Source organism: Glycine soja, chromosome 6 (assembly GCF_004193775.1).
Source record: "Glycine soja cultivar W05 chromosome 6, ASM419377v2, whole genome shotgun sequence".
NCBI lineage: Eukaryota > Viridiplantae > Streptophyta > Magnoliopsida > Fabales > Fabaceae > Glycine > Glycine soja.
In genome coordinates this window covers 29,850,351-29,872,330 of record NC_041007.1, presented here as the reverse complement: position 1 = coordinate 29,872,330, position 21,980 = coordinate 29,850,351, and the positions used below count along the sequence as shown (strand labels likewise).

The 21,980-nt window shown below is 30.7% G+C and overlaps 1 protein-coding gene across 1 annotated transcript; it reads right to left on the bottom strand.

Annotated features, from left to right (window-relative positions):
- Positions 1 to 298: 298 nt before the first annotated feature.
- On the bottom strand, positions 299 to 14,836 carry LOC114416771 (probable LRR receptor-like serine/threonine-protein kinase At1g53430). The gene is made up of 24 exons (XM_028381774.1): positions 14,528 to 14,836; positions 8,806 to 8,986; positions 7,873 to 7,944; positions 7,092 to 7,160; positions 6,764 to 6,835; positions 6,599 to 6,670; positions 6,380 to 6,451; positions 6,105 to 6,176; positions 5,640 to 5,711; positions 5,458 to 5,532; positions 5,299 to 5,370; positions 4,508 to 4,579; positions 4,328 to 4,393; positions 4,085 to 4,144; positions 3,961 to 4,005; positions 3,828 to 3,874; positions 3,240 to 3,610; positions 2,910 to 3,105; positions 2,697 to 2,834; positions 2,264 to 2,376; positions 1,936 to 2,146; positions 1,586 to 1,823; positions 1,155 to 1,305; positions 299 to 847 (listed from the first exon to the last, which is right to left on the bottom strand). The coding sequence occupies exons 1-24, from the start codon at positions 14,631 to 14,633 to the stop codon at positions 452 to 454; spliced, it is 3,039 nt and encodes a 1,012-aa protein (XP_028237575.1). The 5' UTR covers positions 14,634 to 14,836; the 3' UTR covers positions 299 to 451.
- Positions 14,837 to 21,980: the final 7,144 nt, after the last annotated feature.

Genomic DNA, 21,980 nt, shown 5'->3' with positions numbered 1-21,980 from the left:
ATCACTATCTATATCTGCTTTAATATTACAAAAGTTTATATCTTTAATATACACACTATTCAACCCTCTCCCCCTAGTATGTTTATTGTTATTTCAACTTCATGCCATGGTTCAATGCCTTTAGCTTTCTAAAAGCTTGTACATTAGAAAAATAATAGCAACATAATCATTAACACAATTTCTAACAAGCTATTGATGACTGAAATTTAATTAAACTGGTGAAATCATGTGGATTCAACTCTCCTTCTAACTAGCCTCACATGATTTAGCAAGTTTTAATAAAGATTTCAAAAGAATGTGTTGAAAACGTGTTAAAGAGTATGTTATTAGATAATTATATTGTACATGCTATCATTCTGTGCTATTAATTTATCTCCTTCAATAAAGAACTGAAATTTAACGTGAGTAGGACTCTTCAATTTTTTTAATAAAGTCACACATCAAGTGAGTCTTAAATAAGTTTACTGCTTGAAGAATAATCATCACCACTTGGAAGAGATATGGAGGAGTCAACCCACGGTCCATCTTCTGATTTGTGTCTTTGCTTCATACTTTCTTGTGAGTATGCGGAAGAAACAAGAGTTTGGCTGTCTTGTGATAGCAATTCAAAGGCTTTAAATCTTACATCTTGGTTGCTCTCACTGCCCCTGATTATCGGCGCTTGGATTGGAATTTTTCCTTCAAGCATGCTCACTACAGATGACATGGTTGGTCTAAGAGTGGGAGATGGATTGGTGCATAAGAGTGCCAAGCTCAGCATTCTCATGGCCTCCTCTGGGGAGTATTTTGAACCAAGACTTGGATCCACCAATTCCAGAAGGTTTCCTTGCTCTTGGAGAACATATGCCTATGTAGAAAATAGAAATTTAACCAAACCATAAATGTAATAGAAACACAAGATCAATTGTAAAAGAAAAAGAAAAAAAAAAAGAAGCAAAGAGTAATTTATCCTTTAATAAATATAATTTTTCTAATCTCTCATTTTGTTATTCTATATTTCAGTGATTTTGAAAATGAGCTTTTGTTGGCAGAGATATATTTGGCATATGCTTAGCCATATAGAAATGGGATAAGACTCAGATAAACATGGCAAAAATATTGAATGCAAATGCTCCCACACATTATCATCACAAAACCACAAGAGTTCAACTTACCCAATCTAGAAGATATACAAACTCCTCCTTTGGCCTGTATTTTGTGTTGCTTTTTCCACTCACAATCTCTAAAGCTACAACTCCAAAGCTATATACATCTGCTTTATCAGTCAAATAACCCCGCATAGCATATTCTGGAGCCATGTAACCACTATTAAGACATGTAGTAACCAATAGTCAGTAATTTCACAAAACAATGAAACATGCGTATTCCTAGGATTATTTAATTTATTATTACTACATGTAGGAGACAAATTGTGGACAGCAATGCAAGCCAATTTTTTAAGCTAATAAAATTAATAATGAAATACTACTATCAACTAAGTATGAACCTTGTCTTGGACTCTTGGTTTTTTATGCTACTTATAAAATATCATCTATTTATGATCTAAATCATGGGTTCAAGTCAATGGATGTATCACAGTACTAACATTGTTCCGGCTATACGTGTACTGATATGAGTATTCTCTTCTTCATCAAGCTTAGCTAAGCCAAAGTCAGAGATCTTGGCATTCAGATCCTTGTCAAGTAAGACATTGGTTGCCTTAATGTCCCTGTGTACTATTTTCAACCTTGACTCCTCATGAAGATAAGCCAATCCCCTTGCTATCCCCACACAGATCTTCATTCTTGTGGGCCAATACAAGTGCAGCTTCTGTTCATGTTCACCTACGGGAAATGCGGGGGGGAAAGGAAATAAGCTTTTTCTGTTATATATTGATTTTGAAGCAGAAACATACACACACAAACACAAGGTATATGTTGCCCGTAAAGCATTTACCGAAAAGTGCACGAGCAAGACTGTTGTTCTCCATGTATTCATATATAAGTAGCAACTGGTTTCCTTCAATGCAACAGCCATAAAGCTTCACCAGATTTGGATGCTGCAAAGCAGATATCATTCCAATTTCATTGACAAATTCACGGTTCCCTTGCTTTGATTTTGAGGAGAGCTGCTTAACAGCAATCACATCACCATCTGACAACACACCCTGTGATTAAACCATGGCATCGGCATTATGTTTTTATAAAATTATTGTGGGATAACTAGCATACCCAGATGCTTTGAAATCATATTCTGATTATATCTGATGATTAAGTTAGTTTACCTTGTATACAGGCCCAAATCCTCCTTCACCTATCTTATTTGCAGGGTCAAAGTTATTAGTAGCTGCTTTAATTTGTCTTAAGCTGAAATAACCCGTTTTCAATTCTAGAAGTTCTGCAGCAGGGAAGATTTGTAAATAAAATCAATATTCAAATATAAAATTAGCAAATAAGAAGGGGTGGGGGGAGGAGGAAGGAGACACAAAAAAAAAGAGAAAAAATAGAAAATCCAATGAATATCTGCAACAATAATGAACCTATATCCACATTTTCTTTTAAATTTGTCATCATTTTGGAACTTCATAGTAAATTTAATGTCTTAAAATAATATATATGGATAAATCATACACTGTAAATGTATATTCTTTTAGTAACAAAAGGAAATTTACAAGAGCAGCAACTAAGCACTTTTATTTTGGATTTCAGTCTTACTACCTTTATCTGTTGTATCTTTCTTACAAATGAAACCCATCTTCCAGAGGAGAATCAGTATCAATATGACAAGCCCACAAGATGCAGCAACAATTCCAACAATGAATCCAGTAGACATCCCTTTTGAAGGATTCTCAAAGTCTAGAACAAAGAAGAAATGCTTATAGAACATGAAATAACATGGTAGTTGAAAGAAAAAATAATAATAACACTTACTTGGTATCATCTCAATAGCAGATATAAGAGGTCCATATACACCTCTATCAGGAATGGCAGTAGTTCCTTTTCCTGCCCAGTATAAGTGGATTTCCAAGGTTCCATCATCAACATCAACATCAAATTCCTTAGTGATATTCTTTCCAACTCCACCAGCTTCTTCCATAATATTAAAATCTTTCAAATATCTAAAACCCTGTAAAGAAGCAACATTGAAAATTATCTTCAGTTCTGAACTTCTGTTTTATTCAAATACCAGATACGAAATTTGATAAAAATGTAAGAATGGATCACAAACAAAGTAACAAAATAGTTTATGCCAACACTCACTTGAACTGAAACATCAAATATGCGCCTTCCTAGACTTCTAAAAGTCTGGTCATTAGAAAACATAATCTCAGCAAAATGGAGCTTCACTTTATAATTGCCCTTTGGCAGACAAAGGCCATAGTAGTTAAGCGACAGAGGGGAAAGGCGGGCATTTTGGTAGTAATCTGGACCAGTAATATTCAAAGAAAATGTATTTGTTGCTATAAAACCAGCATCAGCCTTTCCCATATATACTCCTGTGCTGCTATAAGCCCATTGTCCTTCATTTCTAAGATCAAAGTTTGAAATTCCATCTAGCTCGAGGTCACCTACGTAGTCATTGCCTTCAAACTCCCCCTCTTTTCCTCCACAGTTTATGAACAATGACTTATCTGCAAAGACAGTGAAAATCTCAGAAGTTACTCCTAGAAAAAGCAATCACACAGCTTTATTCAGAACATTATTCACAATTATAATAGTGAGAGATCAAATTTGCAAAAATAATAAAAAATAAAAATAAGGGGGGACCAAATTTGAGAAATAACAATAGTCAGGAGACCAAAAGTGCAATTGGCCAAACATTTTTATTTACTAAGTGTCAACACTCACATTGGGGTTTTTCTGCACAAGGAAGGTTCCTCTTCAAACAAAATGTTCTTCAAAATGAATATAGTTAGTTTCTAGTTTCTACAGATATGATCCAGTGGTGATAAATCAAGTGGAAAATAATCTATAAACTTACGAGGCCGAAGTTACTGCTGAAGAAGAATGGCTTGAAGCCAAGTTCCTGTTCAGTTATTGTAAAAGGTTAGTATTGACATAGCTGAAAGAAATGCCTATGTATTGCTAGACAAAGAGAACCTTACACATCCAAGGGCTGACAGGTAGTGGCAGAAGAACTTGTAAAATTGTTGTAAGATAGATCTCTGAAAGTGAACATATGGTAAGATTTAATTTAATTTTTTATATTAAATTACTAATCAAGAATTGTCACGAGAAAGAACTGGAAGAACTAGTATCATTATATCAATAATATAGTATGTGGTGTAATTCTGTAAAGGTTCAAAATTATGCAATTAGAGAAAACGCAATGAAGAAAATATGCTAACATATGCTTCTTGAAGCTCAGTATCCATTCCTGAATTGGTCCACTCAGAGAATTATTTGTCAGAAACCTGCATCAAATCAATAAATAAGAAGAAACCAATTATATGTGTGTGTGTGTGTGTGTGAGGAGAGAGAGATCTTTTTGGCTAAACTTCTGGTCAGAAAATGGAATGTTCACTTACAAGTAGTCTAGGTTATCCAATCCCTGTATTGGATCTGGGACTGGACCAGTCAACATGTTGAAGCTTAGGTCTCTGCAAGAAAAACGAGATAGTTATAATGAAGAAGTAATGAATCGCATGAGTCATGGACATATACCTGATACATCAAATCCTAAGAACAAAATTTTGGGAATCTTTTCAAGCTTCTATTTTGAAACTATAGTCATTTTCATTGTCATGTGAAAACACATACACACAGCATAACAATATTATGGAAATTATTTTCCAGAAATTACTCCTACCAAAAGGATTAGTACCAGCTTATTGATCATACAAAAACCTATGTTCCAAATCACCCAAAATAAAGGATGGACTATCTTTTTTTTTCTAATGAAAGTTGTTGAGAATCACGAATTTAATGTATAATGATATGATAGGATATGATATCTGATTTAGAGGAAACTGAATATCCTCTAATTATGTATAACCAATACTACCTGTCTATATAAACAAGCATCTGTTGTGTATTCTAACACACTGTTTTAGTCTACTATCCCTCTATATTTTATACTATTTTACAAAAGTAAACCCTTTGAAACAAATTAGGAGCAGAAAAAAAAAACAAGAGATTAACAATACAAAATGGAGTGCCTCTTCAAACATTTAGAAATAATATTAAACAAACAATTTTAAGTTGGAGGAGTGCACACTTAAAATGATTGGAGTGAATAAATGAGGAGGAAACCTTAAATGATTGACAAAATGATGCAAAAAAGAAAACATGAGCTGAATACCCTATTGATGCAACTTACAAAGTAGTCAAGTTTGCCATTTCTCCGATGTAATCGGGAATAGAACCCGTGATTAAGCAATTTCTCAATACCCTGAGTCAGAGAAATATACCACTACACAGTAAGCCCAAATGAATCTTATAGTTCTTCATAAAAGTAGTTGATGATGTTTCAACTCACAGTCGTTTCAATTTTTTCAAATTCTTCAGATCAGGAAATGTCATACTTGGTCCACCATTCAAATCAGTTATTCTCCTGATACAGAAATGTTCATCAATAAAAAGAAAATGTTCCATAAAGATAGCACAATATGCACAGAGAAAATGCACCAATTCAGGAATATTCTAGAAAGAAGTACTCACAACTCAGTCAAAAGTTTCAACTGAGATATAGTGGGTGGAATTGGGCCTTCCATATTTGTTCCCTGCAAATCCCTATCAAAAACAAAATTTAATCAGGAAAACTAAATAGAAAGAAAGGTAACAAGGAAGCAAACGGTAATAGTCTCATGTGGCATCCATTTCTTACATGTACTTTATGGACACTTTGAATACTCTTAATTGCTTTATTGTTTACACATAGTTTTTATTTTCTTTCATTTTTTTTAAACCTTAATACCAATATAGATGAGAATACCATAATATTCTGACTTACCTAGTTTTAACTGACTTAACTAACATCAACTATATATCTCAAAAAAAAAAATCTAACACCAACTATACTAATGTAACATATTTTAGTCTTACATTAAGCATGATATAAAATATAAAGTTTGTTTTCCTCTAAAACAAGAAAAAAGTCATGGATGGCTCTAAATGTATACTCACAGTCTTTCAAGATTGGTCCAGTTTCCAATGAAACTGGGTATTGGTCCGGATAAACTGCTTCCATCTATCCTACTGCAGAAAATGCAATGAATAATTTTAGAATTTAACATATACAAAATAAAAAGAGGAAAATGTTTCACACACTCTCAAATGATGATTTATGATTGAATAACTGTAAAACTATTTTCTACTCTCAGTGCATAGGTATTAAACTCAAATAAAAAATAAAATAAAAAAAACTAAAAGGAACACTTGTATCAGTTTATGTCACTCACAACTCAGTGAGATTCTTTAGTTTGCTATATGTTTCTGGTATGGTCCCTGTAAAATTATTTGCAGAAAGAAGCCTGCAAATTTGTATAAAATAATCAGAAACATTAACCTTGTCCAAAATCAAATTTGTAGGTAGCTTATAGACATCGATACAGAAAAATGACTGATTAAAATCAATAATATATATTAAATGAAAAGGGACTGGAAAGATAGATTCTTACAGTCTCTTCAACTTGCTCAAATTTCCAAGACTAGGAGGAAATAGTCCTTTAAGTTGATTACATTCTAAGACCCTATAAATATGAATACCAATATCATCATCATTCAAGTATTCAAACCCTAATATCAACCATTTTTCAACTTGCTCAAATTTCTCCAGTACTTACAGTTCCTCCAAACTAGCAATATCACCAATTTCTGTGGGAATTGGACCACTTAGTCGGTTTCCCAGAAGGGACCTGAACCACAGTAACAGTTGTACATTGATCATTTCAAATAAGAAAACATGGAAAATAATGAAAGCCACTTATGCAAAATTAAGAGAACTTTTATACCTCAGAACGTTTCTGAGCTAAGAAATTGTTAGATCTAAAATCATTTGTGTGACTGCTTAGACTTTTAGGAGAAAGTGTCAATAGCAACTAAAACAAAATCAAATGCATGCCTCATTGTAAGAGCTAGACAAAAAGACAAGAAAGATAATGGAAGACTTACAAAATGACCAGAGAGTTGGGAGGAAAATTTGTTGGAAGTGAGCCATTGAGATAGTTGCGAGTGAGATCACTGCACAAGGTATAAAAGTTCTAATAGTTAATTTTTCACATTCACATAAGCAAATATAACAGGTCTAAAATTAATGCATACAAATGTTAAAATAATATCATAACTATACAATCCTACTATTACAACTTTATATTTTCACACATGATTTAGCAAAAGAAAAAGTTTAAGAACCATTCAAAGTCACAGGAAGCAATGTGTCCAATATTGCAAGCACAGTTTTGACTTGTGTGACTACAACTTATGAAGCACAGATACCTCTCTTATTCGAAGTGTCACCATGTCTGACACATTTCCGACACGACACACCGGAACACTTGTTTGACACTTATTAGATGCTTGATTCAAAAATTACTTCTTTTGTTGGCATGAACACTTATGTGGTTACCTTTACACAACTAATACACTTAAAAAAACATAGAAGGTTGGTTTAAAAAGATGAATATACCATTAATTTAGATATTTTATTATATGTTACTTATATTTCATTTAATTAATTAGAATGTTTGCTTGTATGTGTATGTGATGTCTCCGTGTCCTATATTCTAAACATTAACCGTGTCAAAGTGTCTCTCTCGTGTCAGAGTCCATGTTTCATAGACTACAACAGTAATGTTATATAGCTTGATAGCTATAATCAACATTTGATATGACAGTGACAACATTTATGGCCACACACGAGAAGAGATAAAGGAAAAAAATTACAATCACTTACAGTTCTTTCAGGTGTGTGAGATTTCCAAATTCACTGGGGAGAACTCCTGATATATTTTGATCCTTGAGAATGCTATCATCGCCAAACTATGGTATTAGTATCTCATAAAGAAAAGTAGATAAATAATTCAAAGAGATGACATTTAAATGAGTTTAATTAATGAGATCGAAGAATATGTGAACGTTAGGAAATGTTAAGCCTGAGTTTATATGAACTTCTCATGTAAAAAGCAGTTTCGTTAAGCATTTAAAAATGACTCATTACTTTTTCATAATCATCTTTTTTGGGATTAGCATGTTATGGATGTTAAGTAGCATATGGTTTGCCGATAAATAATATTTATCAAAACTTAAGTGATTACCATCATTAATGGAGTCTCACCTCTCAATCATCTATTTTCATCTAAAAAACATGAATCTAAGACCTTCTTCGAGATTATTTCACTCAAACCAATAATATGTTAATTTTTATAATGTTTTTTTAGCTTATTTTAATAAATTTCATAATAAACCATATTAAAATAAACTAAGATCTATTCTCTCAAAAAAAAAAATTAAGATTATAAGATTAATTTTATTGAATAAGCAATCATGTAAACTATTTACTTAAATGCTTCACTAAAAAAAATGCTTTACCTTTGGCATTTTTTCTAGAATTCTGATTATCATAAATCCCACTTTCTCACAACTCATTTTCATTTTATTTTTCTCTCAATCTCTATATTTTTCATCATACCACATATCACACAACTATCACTTTTCTCTGTACCTTTTATTTCTTCTCTTTATCTCTCTCTCTCCTCCATCCACCCCAAAATGGGGTGGACATTTATCATTTTTCCTTTTTCTATGTTTTCAACAGTTTGATTTCAAGAAAATATTATTGGCAAAGTTCATAATTGAAACCGTACAAAATACGTAGAAGAAGACGTACATCTTATCAACATGGCAAACTGAGTTATTTTGGAAAGTGCAATTGCATGTGACATTCCTTACGATGTCACCGTTGTTTTTATTAATTGTGCCATTGAAGCCTCCAACCTCTATGCAGGAACGTTCTGTGACATTCCAATTCACGTTCTCTAGTTTATCCGATATTGCTTGCAGTGCTTTCACTGCAACACAATACAAAATCAATCCCCTTTAGCCACTTATAAATTGTTTTTATAAAGGCATAAAGATAAAATAACTAAAACTCAAATTTAAACTATAGGTCTATCAATAAAACTTATTCATCAATATTTTTTATAAAGGAAAAAAGTCGTATATATTAAAAAAATCAACATATAACTTTTTAATTTTAAAATAATAAAATTATTTTAAAATTTAGTCTCACTTACGTCGTTGGATCATTCCTAATTACTTGCATTTTTCTAAGAATTAGTTAAACCTTAAAAAAATAAACTCCAATTTATTTTCCTACACAATCACTCTGATTCTCTCAAGTACACATTCATTAAGTATCATAATAATACTTTCTAACACATTTTTTAACAAATTTTTATTAAAATTATGAGAAGTTTCTTAAATAAGACATAAGATTCACAAATTTTTATGATTTTTGATAAATTTTAATTAATAAGATGGAATGTGTTTAAAGAAGGTTAAATTATAATTCTGATTCCTATTTTTTTTTTTTACCATCATAATTCTGATTCCTATAATTTTAAATCTGTAATTTTAGTCTCTTATTTTTAAATCAAGATATTTAGTCCTCCTACTTTTTAAAATAAGTAATTTTAATTCTCATCAAAAGTCAAATGTTAACTTTAACTTGGCATATTAATGCTCACAAGCTCATGTGGGTCACTGATATGATGTTTATGTGAAAACAATAAACCAGTAAGATATTTGTTTTTTTTTTTTTAAGTATGTTAACATTTTTTTATATATCATTAGTCAATAATTATTAATTTGTATTCAAATTATCAAAATTTATAAATTAAAAAATATTAAATATATAAACCTTTTTAATTTTATTTTGTATATTTTTATTTTGAATAGTTAACATATTTTATTTTTATTTTATCAATTTATAATTAAATATCATAAATTAATATGTAAATTATTTACATATTTTTTTAATTTATTTTAATATATCAATTATTTTTATTCTAATTATTTATGTAAAATTATTCATAAAAAAGGTAATAAAGTACTTGTTTTGTATAGTTAACTATGTTAACATTATTTTCTATGTATTATTAGTTAAGAGTTATTATTTTTTAAAATTATCAAAATTTAAAAGTATCTAATATATAACTTTTTAATTTTACGTAAATAATCAGAGTAAAAATAATCTGTATATTAAAATTAATTTAAAAAATTATGTGATTTATTTACATATCAATTTAAGAAATTTAATTATAAATTGATAATAAAAATTAAAATATTCAAAATAAAAACATATAAAATGATATAAAATAGAATTAAAAATATTTATATATTAAATATTTTTTAATTTATAAATTTTCATAATTTAAAAAATGATTAATATCTCTTGATTTTTATCCACAGAAAATAATTTTAATATAATTAACTAAACAAACAAATATTTTAGTTGTTTATTAATTTATCAATGAATAAAAAATTATAAATTCAATTCTTATCTAAATATTTTTTATATTAATTTCAAAAATAAAGAAATTAAAATTATAAATTTAAAATTATAAGAGGAAGAAAATTATAATTTAACCTAAAAAAAATTATAAGAGTGTGTTCAAGACATTTTTCTTATTTTGATCTCATGCTTGTTAGTGATAAGTTTTCTTCAATTATTCTTTCTACACTAAGGTCAAAGACTCGAAATGTTATATCATGATTAACAAAAGTTGACCGCTGTAAAATTATTTTCTTACGTAGCCATAAACGATTGAAGTGTACAACTAAACAAGTATATCTTACTCGTGACAGATCAAACGTTAATCTAAACATTATTTTTCACGAAATCATTAATATAATTCTAAATTGCTAACATTGTCTTTTTTGGTAAATTCTAGATATTGACCAGTCCTATTTCAACGATCTCACGCTGAAAACTTGCAACTCTGATGGTCAAAAGCTTGGCAGGTCTTGTAATTTCTCAAAACTTTTAAATGTTTTTATTATTTATAATTTGTAATAATTAAATCCTTATAATTGTTTTCAAATTTTGGTTAGATCTCTGCCTCAACTATATCGTTGAGTTATATAAGGAAAAAAAAGCTTTAGATTTATAGAATTCGATCATAAACTTTAAAGAAAAATATTAAAAAATTTACTTCAACAAATACAGCAACTAACAACATTTTTTTTCTTTGATTTTGAATCAAGTCATGCATGGTGGGTAATAAAATATAAGAAATTCAATTTTCGTTCAAAGATGATGTATGACACTTTTGCCATGTCAAAAAGGACAGGATCATTACTACCGTCCACATGGAGAGATAGCATAGCATATTCAAGGAGTAGTTAACATCGTCCAAAAGTAGTGCCCATGCACTAAGATAAAGAAAAGAGATTAGAATTTAATAAAAAAAATATTATGTTATTTTTTTATTAAATTATATAATATAATAAATAATTAAATAATCAATAAAAAATATATAACTTTTTTATTTTTATAAAATTTATATAAAAATTCTCAGCTAAATAAATTTTATTTATTCAGAAAACATCATTAATAGGATTCGTGATTTCTATATTTGAAAAACTTCTTTCATTCCCGTGTAATAATATATATGAATAATATTTTCATATATTATTTTACTATATCCCTTATATATATATATATTTAAATACCTATTTAGCTATTAGTTATAATTATGCAAGCAAATCAATCTCTATTCAAAAAATAATTGTAATATAAAGCCTATATGAAAATATAAATTTGTAAAGTTAAATTTAAATATTAGCTGTTAGAGTTTGGACTTTTAACTATTTTTTTTATCACTCGCTGTACTTCAAAAGAATCCTTACATTTAAAATATTTTAAAAAAATAATCCTTAGGTAAGTTATAAAGCCATTCTGCACATCCTCTAAAAGACACCATTATAAACATAAGTATTTCTTTATAAAATAAATGCTCCTTTAAATATTTACGTTTTAAGTAAAATATCTAATAAATGCTCCTTTAGACATTTATCTTTTATGTAAAATAAATACTTTTTTTATCTTTTTATGTAAATCAATAAATCATCTAATTGGTTCCTTTATTAAAAAAAGACTAATAGATCTTTACCAAGTGTTGCCGTATATGCTGTTTTCTATGCAGACAAGCATGCAAATAAGCTAGGTTGAATAAGATTTTGTTTAAATAAGTTTAATCTATTTTTAAAAAATCAAGACATTTGACCGGTTATCTATGATAAGCTTTTTTTTTTGTCTTGCACTTTTTAAAAGTTTAACTTGACTTGTTAGTTTACTTAAAAACTTATTTTCATATTCAAACTTTTATGCAGGAAAAACCTATTTCTAAATAAACTAATAAGTTAACAGAAGAATGAAGAAAAACTTTACATGAAATAAAATGTACAAACAATAAAAAAATTAAAATAATTTATTTAGTGTCTCTTTCCACTTCTATCATATGTTTTAAGAGTCGAGTCTTTCATAAAGTTCATTAACCTTTGATAAAGTTGTAATAGTCAAGTCTAACTTTTATGGATATGATAAAAGGTACCATCTGACCTTCATTTTTTTTTTTTTCTTTTTTGACGATTACAGGCAGACCTTCATAATAACTTATTCAAACTTATTTTTCAATAAAGCCTCTAAACATGATATAAATTTATCTTATAATCAACTTAAGTTTGACTCTATACAACATGCTTGATATTTAAAAAGGTAAAGATATATATATATATATATATATATATATATATACTTTTAATACATAATAAAAAATTCAATACAATAACTATACTAACGAAAAATTCTTATGTATAATTACCTGAATAGGATCGATTTGTTATATCTAAAAGATTTTTTAATAACCTAAAATCTAGTTTTTTAACTAAATAAATTTTAATAAAAACTTTGAACTAATTTATTTCCTAAAAGACTTGGTATGTCCTAGACCTAATATATACTAGGCTAAAAACATATGTTGGGTGGCCTGACCTAATTTTACTCCATATATTTCAGCTGTTTTTTTATTCTTTGTTTTCGGTTTGTGTTACTGACGTTATAATCTGTTTCAAAAATACTTTGAAGTGTCCTAAGTATTTTATTTTTTTATAAAATTAAAAATGAGTTAAAACACTTAATTTAATTAATTTATATTCATGTGAGATGAAAAAGACCAGAAACAAATTTTATCTGTGCAAGGTATGGGCTGCAGCAAATGAAAGCAGAGCTACTCTGCTTTGGCCATTAATAATGTTCAACTGTCTCTACTTCGTAGTTGTTTTTTTTCAATAAATTCTACTCCTAAATATATATATTGTTCCTATTATTTAATATTTTTTTATTTTTACTTGTAAATTTTTTATTTTTTTTATTTTTACAAAATATATTTATTTTGTTTTGGTCCTTATAATGTTTTAGATATTATTTTGAAAAAGTAAAAAATGTACTTTGAACTGAAAAAAATATTATCTAAAGTAATTTAAAAATAAAAAATAAAATAAACACATTTTATAAGATTAAAAAAATATGAAAATAAAAATTAAAATAAATTAAAAAATAAAAAATATATTTAAGTGCAATTCACATTTTCAATCAGCAATGTCAGCCTTTGAACTCTCAACAGTGACAACAATAGTAAAAAAGAAAAATTGCTGCTAATCACCAATGACCAAACCCACTTGTATTTTCAAAATTCATGACTAGCACATGTCAATGCAAAATGCTTGTGCAAAATCACTATTTGGTTAAAAACATTCTTTCCAAAGGTCCATAATTATAAAATATCTTCTCAACAAATCAGTCATGATCATAATCTATCCAAGTTCTTATAACCAAACGATATCATATCAGATGAATAATTCAAGCATTGAGTTTATAAACATCGGTCTTATCCAAAAGGTTAAAAAAATAAATCCATAAACACATGAGTGGTCCTCCACTCTTTGTGATTGCGATTTCCAACATCTCACATGGGATGTGTCAATCAATGAGGACCGATTGTTCATAATGTTATTGGATCAGCAAAACATTCCTAAGGGACGATTAACTCAACAAGAAAAACCCCAAATTGAAATTATCTCATAAAAAGGGCAAAGTTTGATATAATGAAGAATCCACCATTAATAGAAGAGACCCAGTAAACCAATTTGAATTCAATTTGAGAATGTAAAGATGCAAAACTCCATTAAAAGATCCATTCCCAACCATCAAAAGTACCCAGATAGGAAAAAAAGTGATGAAAGTTTCATGAACAAACATAGTTCCAGAAACGGAAAGAGTCAACACACCCTAAGTATAAAAAGGGGACAATGATGCAAACATTCAAATTTTTCATAGTTTCTAATTTCTACGTTCATCTATTGCATAAGTGAGAACGGTTAGAAGGGGGGTTAATTAAAAGTTTAAGACCATAAAAGGCAGTTTCTTCTTCTATGCTGAGTTATGAAAAGCAAGTTTCAAAAAAGTTCTTTTGTTGTTCCAATATTAACTACATAACCAAACCAACTAAAACAACAAAATCCAGGGAAAACAAAGTGTGGAAGCGTACCTTCATCTTGCGGTAAGCGTTGAGCATTGGATTCTTCAAACACTTGCAAGCAATTCAAAGCCACAAACCCAAAGATAAGAGCATAGACGAACCGCACCATCATCATGTAGCTATCTCAAAGCTTCAAGATCGTTGCTTTGTTTTGAGACAGAACCGTCCAGTGTAATGACACACTAGAGAAAACAACGAGTTAGTAGGATTTGTCTCTCTATGGTTGTGTCTATTTGTTTAAGGGATAAAGAGAGGCTTTGAAAGTTGAGAGATAGTTTATCAATGGTATAGTACCATGAGAAAGAATACATGCGAACTTGAATGAGAATAAAAAAAAAAAAAAGTGTAAACTACGTATTATTGGTTTTCAATTTCGGTGACATGACTTGCACAGTCAACACACGGCATTAGTTAGACTTAGACATTTTGATGCTATGATTCCTGTATGCCTGGCAAAGAGGCGGCGCACATCTTTTCCATTTTTTCACTTTTCACCATACTTACGTGAAAGCATATATAAGTATTTTACGTGGGAAAATGTTTGATCTACAACACCCAGAACACTTAAAGAGAAAAGTATATGTTTGATATGATTTATATAGAAATAAAGAAATAAAAAATAAAAAATATTAATAAGATGTTTAAAATAAAAGAATATTTGTGTATTATTTTTGTGTAATGAAAATAGATTTTAAAAAATATTTTTCATGTGTATAGTGTTATAAATTTTTTTTGGATGTTCATATCATTTCTTTTTTTTTTATTATTTATCTTTATTTGTATTTATCTTTTGAAACTCATTAGTTATCTTTTGTATCTATAAATAAGTTACCTCTTAAAAAGGAATTAGGTTATGATTTTGGTAATTAAATAGGTCACCTATAATATTTCTATAATATTTCAAGTGTTATTGGACCGGTCAACAACTTAATAAAAGTATTAGGTCACTAGGTTAGGAATCAATCTAATGAATTACTAATTGATACACACGAATTAATTCATATTAAAAAATATTAAATAATTCATAACTGGAAATTTTTATACTCAAAAAAATCATGAAAAATAAAAGAAATAACAAGGTATTCATACAAAAAAAAAATCACACATAAAGTTTCAAACATGGCATAGACTTCAGTGCAAAAGTAAATTTCTTTGTGTTTGGTGGTCAAAGAAAGATCATCGAGTATGATAAGTATTTTCGGTTCATTTTATTTTGTATATTTTATTTTTTGTCCCAACTTGGCCAATGCTCCCACCTCTCCTTCGACCATTTCATTCTCAATTTCCTTCTTTGAAACCTTCACTCCACCATGACCAAGAAGCAAAAGCTTCAATCTTTTGTCCCCAAATCGTCCAAGTCATATCACAATCACAATCAAACAACCAAAATTCCATACCCTTTCGTGCCTCCTCCTTGTGCATTTTCCATATTTGGATTTTTCAAATTTCACAATGGATATAAGTTACAAAAATATTCCAAAAAAAAAATAAACAACAACAACTATTCCAAGCACATACAAACACTCAACTCACACCCAGAACAAAAAAAAAGGCAAAAAAATTGAAAACCCTTGCACAACCTGTTTCATCTTCTTCATTAAATCAAATGAAAATAAGACAACCCACAAGGTAAAAATAGTTATTCTAAATTTTATCAAACAGAAATAAGACAACCCACAAGAACTCATTAACCTTGCAATTGGTCACTCCCAAATCACCACCACCAATCTACCACCATCTCATGAACTTTGCACTGCTCCCACTCCTTTAAATCGGAGAGAGTGGGACTCGCCAGAGCCTTCCACCATGGAACTAAGACATTAATATATTGTAGTATATTACTAAAACGTTGAAATTAAGGCGTTACTTCTCTATCCCTCTCGTATGAGTTGTAGTTGCGGATGAGGAAATGGGAAGGAAGGGCCACCGCTAGAAATCAAAGTGAAGAGATCTAAGCATATCTATTCATGGCTTCACCATTGTCTCCCCTTTATTTTGTTTTTGTTGTTTTAGCTCACTAGTGCTAATAATGGTAAAGTATGATGGTTGTATGGTAAAGTATGATGGTTGTAGTGGTGTTGTTGTAAAGGCAAATGATTGTCATCTTTGGTATCAGTAGTGGCGATTCTCAGCCTTCGAAATCCATTCGATTTACAGGACAATGGCACAACAGTCATTCTATATTAAAAAATATTATAAATACAAGAAGTATGTGTAGTAACTTGCTACTTTTTCTTTGTGCGCCATACAAACAAAAAATATTTGTCTGTCATAACCTACCCTTTCAAACATAATAATTTGCAAACAACTACAATAGGTCAATAACAAATAATGTATTTGTGCCCAAGGAGTCAAAGTGATATCATCAAATTTAGGAGATTGTGGCACACACATATGATTCCTTCAAATAAGTTCAGAAAAGAAATAACAAAAGCTAGTATTTGCACAGTATATTAAGAGATTGTGGCACACACATATGATTCCTTCAAACTCTGGGGAGTACAACCACATTACGTATTAATGCTAATTGCTAAACTCCAAATAATTCTATGGATTGCTATATAAAATAAGGAAAGTCACACCTAGTAATAAAAGTTTCTGAATATGCTTTTCAGCCTTTGTTTCTAACTTGATTCTTCTTTCAATTTTCTGCATCCTGCAAAAGCACGCCACATTCATCAAATTAAAGCTTATTTAACAGTATTATTTCTAATTTAACAATTGCCAAATTTATAAAGGACAAAAGACCTGAGCATTTTCTTCAGCATCAGCTTCACGAAAACGACGACTTCTACTGGAGACTAAGCCCATGTTATCTGTTACAAAGAAGATGCATTGATCAAGCTCCACCAGAAATCGGTGTTTCAATTTTCAATACTCTCCTTTATTGCATACTTGCATTATGCAGCATTTATCGTAGCTTATTTAGACTTGTGGAAGTAGCTTATTATGACCTTTCTATAAAAACTCTATTTATTAGTTCAATAAACTTCATGGTAAAACTTAACAAATTAAATTCTTTTTAAATTAGTTTTAACTAATTAACGACATAAGTTCCTTTTAACTAATTATACTAGTCTTCACAATCAAGCTTATAAACAAATGCTCATTTGACAAGAGCTTATTGCATCCATGGCTTAATTAAGGTGTTTACTCAAAAACACACCCTCTATGGACTTGAGTTCACCTAACAAGAAGACATGAGCAGAGCAAACAAGCACAAGCAGGCTCTCCCACCTCAAAGGAATATCTCAAGTCAACCACAAGCTAATACTTCATGCAACTTGCAATAATATATGCAAATAATAGATTATCAATCCACCGAATAAGACATCTGAATAAATAAATAAATAAATAAGACTCAAGGGCACAACTGGATAGCAAGAGTATCTTGAAATAAACTATGAATTGACGCTTTAGCCAGAACAGTTCCCGGCCCACACCTCAGATCCGAATTTATGATTATTCTGAGCAAGTTATTCAACCAAAATGCTACATTTAATAGACATTGGAATATTCTACTCCCTGCATATGGGAAACGATGTGATGATCACCTACAATTTGGATTTATTTATTAAATTTTTTTTTGGTTACATACCTACAACTACTTGAATTTTATCAAATGGATAAACCCCATTATCAGATACAAAGAGTGAAGTTAAGGATTATTAAGATGCCCATGAGTGTTAAAAAAGAATTATAACTTCGGGCATGGAGCAGAATCAATGAATCATCAAGTTATCAATTCATTTATAGGGGCAAGAATGGTCCTTTTTTTTTCTATTTTACTTTTGAGGGTAATTATTTGATGCTTTGAATGCTGATTCTCTCTACACGAAGCATGAAAGCTTAGCAGTTGAAGTACCATGAAAAGAAAGAGCATGCAGGGTACAACCACCTTATCATCAAAGTTTATAGCAGAAAGAGAATATAGTCGAAAATGGTACCCAAAAAAATCTACTGTTAAAAAACTATACAAAAAGTGAAGAAAAAAGGAGAATATCTTCGCATCTCGATCTACATATGCAACACCAAACTCAGAGATCTCCTAAGCCAAAATCCACCCTTCGTAAATAATCAACAAAAAAAAGAGAGAAGGATCTTGAGGGAGGGAGAGAGAGAGAGAGAGAGATTGGGAATGCAACAGAAGAAAGAGTTGTTACCTGAAAAGAAGCAAAAGAGTCTCTTTTGCAGAGAAAGAGATTAATGAATGAATTAACAGCGCCGAAAGCTATGAGGGGGGTTATTGGTTGGTTGTTGCTGCACCCTTTGGTCGGGTCAAAGTTGAGTTTAGAAAGGACACAAGAAGGCAGCAGCAATAGCAACAAAAGGCACAACAATGACACTTTTTTTATGTCTTCTTGGGAAAATACACTCATTGACCCCTCTTTCTCTCTCCGCCTGCCACTTTCAACTCCAACATCTTAACGCAGACCAAGCACCACTATATTGTTTTTGTCAGTTAAAATTTTGATAAAAAAAAACATAAAACAACTTATCCAAAATGGTATTAATTAAGCTATCAAATTTAAACAAACTAAAAGCATTAACTAAGAAATTCTACATACAACAATAGAAATAAAAAAGGCATGTTAAGAAATGCAAGAAGTAAAAATACACCAAATATTGAGAAGGAAAATTTTCAAATTTTAATGATGGAAATGGAAATTAAGCCAATTGAGAATTTCTTCTATGACTAACGATTGAATAATCACAGGAGTTCTCAAATTCACGGTTAAATTTCAAAAGTGCACAACATAAAAGTGGTACAAAAACAATAAAAAATAAAGATCCAAAGAAATGAGTGAGAACTCATAGCAGAAAGGTCAAGCTAAACTTTACCGGATTATCATTGATTCAACAGACTCCAGAATATTCTTGTAAATGTAAGTGACTTTACATCTATGATCATATGCACAATTACAATTTCATAATGAGCCAGTTATAAGTGACAAATAAAAAATCTTCTGCTTGACTATTGATAATGTTAACATTTTCAGAACCAGACAAAATTAGAACACTAGAAATAAACAAAGAACAATCACCTTATTCTCAGGCTCTTTTTGTTCAGCTTCATTAGTAGGATTTTCCTTATTTCCATCTGCAACAACATCATCCTCACCTGAAGGGTTTTGCTTTTCATCACCAAAATTCTTAGCAGTTTCATTCACTTTAGCAGTGGCCCCAAGTAAAATTGAAGAGAGAAAAGAAATACACAACAATAAAATTTCATGGAAATAGTATAAAACAGAATACATGTGCAGACTAGAGGTGGAAATCAACATGTTTTAAACAAATATCTATTGTTATTAACACATAAAAGTCATTACAACAGGTAAATTGTTTCTAACACTTAATCAAATACATGACAAACATGAAAGAGGCTGTTTGCATGTTAACTACAACTTTGTACATTGGATGCTTCTAAGTTTTACAAAATATTCTGCCCATTTTTTTCGTAATGTTGTCATGATGTTGATGTCTAGAGGCATGCCATCACTGAACCACTACACAATATAAAATACAAGTAATTAGTTACGTAGTGCTAAAAAATGAAGACAACAAATGAAGACAAAATTTACCAGCATCCAATTAGTCTTCAACTGCCCGACGATTATGTTCCACATCCAATGCATGACATAATAGCCACACTCATAGGCTCCGCTTTGAACGTGACCCTACATTGAATTGAAAAAATCATCCAACGTTACAATTAACATGTTTTCCAAATGGAAATCAATTGTATCCAAAATCAAAATGTACGACTAACCTTCACTTCAATCCACCGCAGTGTATTGTGACCAAATTTCCCCTCACTCTTGGTTTCCAAAGTCTTAAATGCATTGAAAATAAACATTAAAATTGTTAGCTAATGTGGGAAACACTACTACAATACTGCGGGTTCTATAACCAAAATTCCACAACTTAAAATGAGTTACTTAACTTGTTAATTGCAGATTTTATATGAACATCTAGCCTTCTACGCAAAGAACAAAACCATACGACAATATTTTTTTTAGGACACAAAACAATGAGCTGTCAATGTCCCCCACATTTGCATGTACAACAATGATGTATCAATAACAAAAACATCATTTAACTTATAACACAACATAGTCAACTTACTGATTCAAATAAGCGCCTAGATAGACATCTCAGTTCGATTCCTTTAGCCATTTTTCAATGTATTCTTGACATTGTCCACGTTTATCGTTTGCATTCAGTATAGCCTGCGACTCAAGGAATCCATACACCGATCCTAGATCGTCGCTTTGACTCAATGGGTCCATATACCTATTTTCAACAGTTGAAAAATTATGTTAACATCATGTATGTAACGCAGCAGACATACATTATTAGTGAATGACATGAAATATATTTACATGGTCTACAATTGTAGTATAGCTATGTTCAAACATTGTACGCCTGATATTATTTCATTCACATCAACACAGGTTACGAACAATGATGCAGTTGCATTTGGAATTCCAAATTTAGTAGCATCCCACACTAACTCTACAGGCTTCTCATAAATGTCAACTAGGCTCTTAATCAACTCGTGCAAGGGGTCATCTACAACAACATCATTGACCGCTTCAACAGCTTCAGTGTCTTTAGTTGGACTACTGCCCTCATGCTAAATATTTAAGGAAGCCAACAATCAAAGTAATGTTAGGAAGTATGTTATGATATAGGTACATATGTATAGAATTGGAAAACATAAAAAGTAAAATATCTCAATAAAGATTTTTTTAACAAGTGGTGTTGGCCATGCAATGAATGTGTGAAGGGCCTGCCTGACACACTTAATCTCTGATGTCGGGAATGGGACCTCAGCGTCACCGTCAATAACTTGCTCAACACTAACCCTTACGACATCGTCTGCATAAGCCACATTGTGTATGGTCGAGCCTCCATCATATGTTTTTCCCAAGGCCACCAACTCAATTGAATCTTGGCGTGGCACATACAACCCTATAGGGGGTTCGACAGGAGCAACATCATTAGGCAGACATGGGTTGACAACACTCTCCGCATTGCTCCCTTTTGTGCTCACTCGTGCTACTAACCCATGTATATCTGGTTGAATATGTGTTGGGATCAACGATCCCCTTTGTGACATCTCAAGTATGATTTGTTCCTTCAACTCATCTTTCAATACCTGTATTTCATTTTTCCACTGTTCCTATAGGCCTCCAATTATTTCAGCCATTTGTACTTGGTTGATCGACCCTGATGAGCAACTGGAGCCACGTGTTGCCCTTCCAAAGTATTGACTTATTGTGACCCCAAACCCCGCTGCCCGAACACGGCCTCCATGATCCGGTCGCCCGATGGCAGTGTTCAGTATGTCTTCACGACCATGGGGGACAAAGGTACCCTGTCTCATTTGTTCTTCCAATGAGGCCTGCATCAAACACATTATAAATGTACAATTAACTTACAATCTGAACAACCAAGT

Excerpts from the sequence above, each read along its gene's own strand:
- LOC114416771 (XM_028381774.1), bottom strand. The coding sequence starts at position 14,633 with ATGATGATGGTGCGGTTCGTCTATGCTCTTATCTTTGGGTTTGTGGCT. Across the intron at positions 4,006-4,084 it reads ACCTGTCAGCCCTTGGATGT|GAACTTGGCTTCAAGCCATT; the intron begins GTAAGGTTCTCT and ends ATAACTGAACAG. Across the intron at positions 2,147-2,263 it reads GATTTGGGCCTGTATACAAG|GGTGTGTTGTCAGATGGTGA; the intron begins GTAAACTAACTT and ends GTTTAATCACAG.